Source organism: Egretta garzetta, unplaced genomic scaffold, assembly GCF_000687185.1.
Source record: "Egretta garzetta isolate BGI_Z169 unplaced genomic scaffold, ASM68718v1 scaffold71, whole genome shotgun sequence".
NCBI lineage: Eukaryota > Metazoa > Chordata > Aves > Pelecaniformes > Ardeidae > Egretta > Egretta garzetta.
In genome coordinates, this window is record NW_009258618.1 from 778,437 (window position 1) to 782,756 (window position 4,320).

Below are 4,320 nucleotides of genomic sequence, written 5' to 3' on the forward strand. Positions count from 1 at the left end.
GCAGCTGGGTGCCCCAGCTACTTTAGAGATGGTTCATCCTGAAAAAAATGCAGTCTCCAAGGAGCGGAGTGCTCAGGCTGACGTGTGTTCTCTCCCCACAGGACCACACCAAAGTCATCCTGTGCCCTCTCATGGCTGCTGTCACATACATAGATGAGAAACGGGACTTCCGCACGTACAAGCTGAGCCTCATCGAGGAACACGGATGCTGCAAGGAGCTGGCCAGCCGGCTCCGCTATGCTCGCACCATGGTGGAGAAGCTCCTCAGTTCAAAGTCTGGCTCAGCCCGTGTGAAACCCTCTGCTTAGACCTTGTTCTCGATGGACTCAGCATCTGTGCCAAACTGTCCCAGCTGTGGATGGGGAGGTCTGGTGGCATCCCTGCTCGCACTGTAGCTTCCCATCATGTAAGCTGAGGCTCCCACTCCTGGGTACGGCCTCGTTGCCACAAGGACGCCCCTGATGCTGTGGGAACGGCGTTCACTCTGACTGGTACCCAAAGGTTTCTTGCTCCCCACTCCTAATAGAAAGTCTATTTTTTAATTGCATACCTAGTCTTTTTTTTTTTTTTTTTTTCCTAACTTCCCAAAGCCAAAAGCCTGATTCAAAAAACAACCCTCTTGTTTGAGGCTCCTGGGCCTTCTCTTGAGAGAACAAAGCACAGGGAGAGCAGAACTATCATGTAAGTTATTTGTACATGTCTGTGCTGATGGTCCAGGCTTTTGTTTCCTCCTGTACAAATTCAGGTAAGATATTTAATGTGCCCAGACTGAGCAATCAGCCTTTTAATACTGAAATTAATCTACACGAAACCTAAACTTTTGTATATTGCATAACTCGATTAAAGATTGTTCGCTGCAGCGTCCAGCCTGTCGTGGTTCCCTTTGGCTTGCTCTGAGGGAGGCAGCAGCACCTTGCCTGCGGCTTCCCCTCCAACCAAGAGCTGCTCTCTTCAGGCGCTTGAGCCCTCTGCTTGCTTGTGCTGCTCTTCCCAGTGGTGCTGCAGGAGGAGACCTTGGGAGTATGACAGGAGCCGTGCTCCAAAGCTGGAGACTAGCAGCCCTACCTTCTCATTTCCCAGTTGATTGGTTCTCTTGGCTACATGAAAGATGCTCAAAAATGTGATCATAGAACTGGGAAAAGCTCTCTTGTCTTTAGGATAAGAGGAAATGGCCTGAAGTTGTGCCAGGGCAGGTTTAGGTTGGACATTGGGAAAAACTGCTTCCCCGCAAGGGCTGTCAAACACTGGAAGGGGCTGCCCAGGGCAGGGGTCGAGTCCCCACCCCTGGGGGGATTTAAAAGCTGGGCAGCTGAGGTGCTTAGGGCCAGGGTTTAGTGGTGGGATGGCAGGGTCAGGGGAATGGTTGGGCTTGGTGAGCTTAAAGGGCTTTTCCAACCTAAATTCTATGATTCTCTGATATACTGAAGTGGATTCAGCACGAGCCCAGTAAGATCTGTTGGGTTTTCTCCCACCCTTGCTGACTGCCAGAGCCTACGGGGGCTCTCAGGCCTGTTTACTTTTAAGGAGGACAAGCTTTTTAATTTTTTATTTTTTATAACATTTTGTATAAAATGCTCTAGGCCATACATTATTCTGAAAAGAAACCAGGTACAAACCCCTTGTTACCTGTAACAAAATCCCCCCACTCCAGCACACAAAGGAATCTGACTGTACAAAATTATTGCTCTTCTAGAGAGGACGCCTTGCCAAGGGGCTCCCAGGCTGCCCACGGACCTAGTGGGTGCTGCCTTTGGAGGCTGGCTCCTAAGAAATATGTGTCCATGGGGATGCTGTAACATAGAGCACCCGTGGGATGCCTGCCCTGGGGTAGCAGGAGGAGCTGCAGGCACTGACAGGGGTCAGGGGAAGGCGAGAAGGGGTTTCCCTGCCTTTGGGTCCCCAGACAATTGCTCCTGGACTGCAGCACTGCTGCGCAAACTGCTTGGGGCTCCTGGCTGTGGGACTGACGCAGGGGGCTCTGGCCTGGCATAAAGATGTGCTGCTGGTAACCAAAGGGGAGATAAGCCTTTTTCTCAGCCCAGCTGAGATGAAAACCTTTTGTTACTGGAATTGTGCTGGAGGCCCTGTGCCTCCCTCCTGGGGCTGGTGCCACCTTGCGCACAGGGCCAAGCCCTGGGGTGGCTGCTGAACGCTGACCAACCCACTGTGCGGATGGTGGAAAGGCTGGCATATCGGTCCTGGGCACGGCTGTGCTGTGGGGGGCACACTCACAGAGCAGCGTTCCCAGGCGTGTGGCACAGGCAGACAAAGCGCCCAGATCCCTGGTGTGTGCCCCATTGGGACCCAGCCCCAGCCCAGAGGCATCACTCTGCCACCTGCCCTCAGGGAAAAACCAACACGTGTTTTTCTTTTTTCCTTCTTCCTTCTCAAGCACCATGTGCACCGCAGAGATATTTTTGTGTGTGCATTTGTGTTCATTCTCTGGCACAAATGCCTTCAGGCCACTGAGTCCAACTGTGAGCACAGGTGGGGGCCCAGAGGGTCTTGGGCTCAGGTGAGTGCCTAGTGCCACCCTATGCTCACCTCTTCTGGACTGTGCTGCTTGTAACCCGCACGCATGCTGGGCGCCCAGCCGGCCCTGGGGCCCCGCCCCGCCGTGTGCAGCAGCAGCCGGGGGAAGCGGGAGGTGAAGTACTGCACAAAGCCATCGGGGACGGAGCCCAGGGCTGCCCGGACGTCGGCCGGCAGCTCGTGGTAGTGATGCTTCTGCAGGAGGGAAGGGGAGGTGAGCAGGGGCAGGCGTGCGGTGGGGGGGCAGGGGAGCCAGGGGGGCCGTACCTTGTTCCTCATGGCCCGCAGGAGGTCACGCACCGAGCCCCCCTTGTAGGTGCGGAACTTCCTCAGGTCTGGGGAGAGCAGGAGAGATGCTGAGCGAGGGGGCATGTGGCTGGGGCGAGGGGCACAGGGCTGCCACAGCCCCTGGCACCACCAACACTGCCATGGGCACGCGCGGTGACACCGCAGCCTGCAGCAAACCCAGGCACGGCTTGGCTCTGCCCTCCCAAGAAGCCTGGCACGTTTACCCACCCTGGGTTTCAGCTCCTGGGCACAAGCAGGTGCCTCCTGCCCAGCAAAGGGCACCAGACCCAGGAGCCCTCTGCCCAATTCTGCATGAAAGGTGGCAGCAGGCTCAGGCTGCAAGCGGTGAGCCTGGCCCCCGCACACTCACCTGTCTGCAGTGGGAGGGAGATGTGCATCCTCCAGTTGGTCCTCACCACCGACCGCCCCCCTGCCTCCAGGGCCGAGACGATGGGCCCCTCTGTAGGCTCCTTCTCCACGCGATCGCTGATGTCCTGCGTGCCCAAGAGTAGGGTGGGTATGGCACTGCCCTTGCCCCACACCACCCCATCCAGCGCCAAGGGGGGGGGGCAAAGTGGGTTTGGCCCTGACCCCAAACCCAGGGACATGCCCCCCCCCCAGCCCCTTGCAAAAGTAGCTTAAAATGAGCATGTTGCCCTAAAGGCAGCCATTTCCAGCACTTGTTTTTCAGAGCGCACCTATGTTCACTGCCCAGTGGGATGGGGCACGCTCACCTGGAAGAACTGCAGCTGCTTCTCCTGACTCCAGAAAAAGGGGTGCACAAGGACCACGGGAGCCGAGGGCCGGTGCTGGGGCTCGGGGCTGATCATTGTCACAATTAGGTCACGCGCAACGAGCTTATCTGGTAGGTGACACAACACAACGGAGAACTAAACCCCCCCGAGAAGGAGCGGAGGCTGCGCCCCTTGGCTCAGAGCCCCCCCGTGGGGATGTGCCTGTGGCAAAGGGTCTCACCGTGTGCTTCTTCCTGCAGGCAGCTCAGCTGGTAAGAGCCCGACAAGATGTTGGCCTGTCGCCGCAAGCTGTCCCCGAACGGGTGCTGCCCTCCTGACACCACGTAGTAGAAGATGCAGCCGGCTGAGAAGATGTCCACAGCGCACGTCTGCAAAACACAAAGAGGGCGATGAGACCCTCGCAGCAAAGGGCGAGGAAAGCTTTCGCCTCCCCACTTTTCCATTCTTTTATGTGAATGCTTGGTCATTTGCTACAGAGGTGCTGGAAAACGCATCACACCGGGGCTCCTGCCTGCCCTGCTTTCTGGAGTCAGCGGAGTGCCCATCATGTCAGGTCCTTATCAGGGAAGAGGTTTTCAGAGGCACAGGCAGAAGCCAGGACTTCACGGCCGGACGGACACGCCGGGGCTGCCGGTGCCTCGCCCAGCTGCACAGACCAGCCCCAGTACGAGGTTATGTGGGGCATGTTCCCAGCACCAGTATGTGCCCTGCCAGGGACCAGCACAGCAACTGGCTTCCAGCAGGA

General features: G+C 57.1%; 2 protein-coding genes across 2 annotated transcripts in view; one reads left to right on the forward strand and one right to left on the reverse strand.

Annotated features, from left to right (window-relative positions):
* Positions 1 to 835, forward strand: part of PLK1 (polo like kinase 1) — a 6,092-nt gene extending 5,257 nt beyond the window's left edge. The window contains exon 10 of the mRNA XM_009648106.2: positions 102 to 835. Within this exon, the coding sequence (XP_009646401.1) occupies positions 102 to 308 (207 nt within the window). The 3' untranslated portion in view covers positions 309 to 835. The remainder of the gene's footprint in view (positions 1 to 101) is intronic.
* A 1,622-nt stretch (positions 836 to 2,457) lies between these two features.
* Positions 2,458 to 4,320, reverse strand: part of ERN2 (endoplasmic reticulum to nucleus signaling 2) — a 10,885-nt gene continuing 9,022 nt past the window's right edge. The window contains exons 18-23 of the mRNA XM_035903559.1: positions 3,796 to 3,943; positions 3,555 to 3,682; positions 3,191 to 3,314; positions 2,800 to 2,867; positions 2,545 to 2,727; positions 2,458 to 2,475 (exon numbers count right to left, since the gene is read on the reverse strand). Coding sequence (XP_035759452.1) covers positions 2,458 to 2,475; positions 2,545 to 2,727; positions 2,800 to 2,867; positions 3,191 to 3,314; positions 3,555 to 3,682; positions 3,796 to 3,943 — 669 coding nt within the window. The remainder of the gene's footprint in view (positions 2,476 to 2,544; positions 2,728 to 2,799; positions 2,868 to 3,190; positions 3,315 to 3,554; positions 3,683 to 3,795; positions 3,944 to 4,320) is intronic.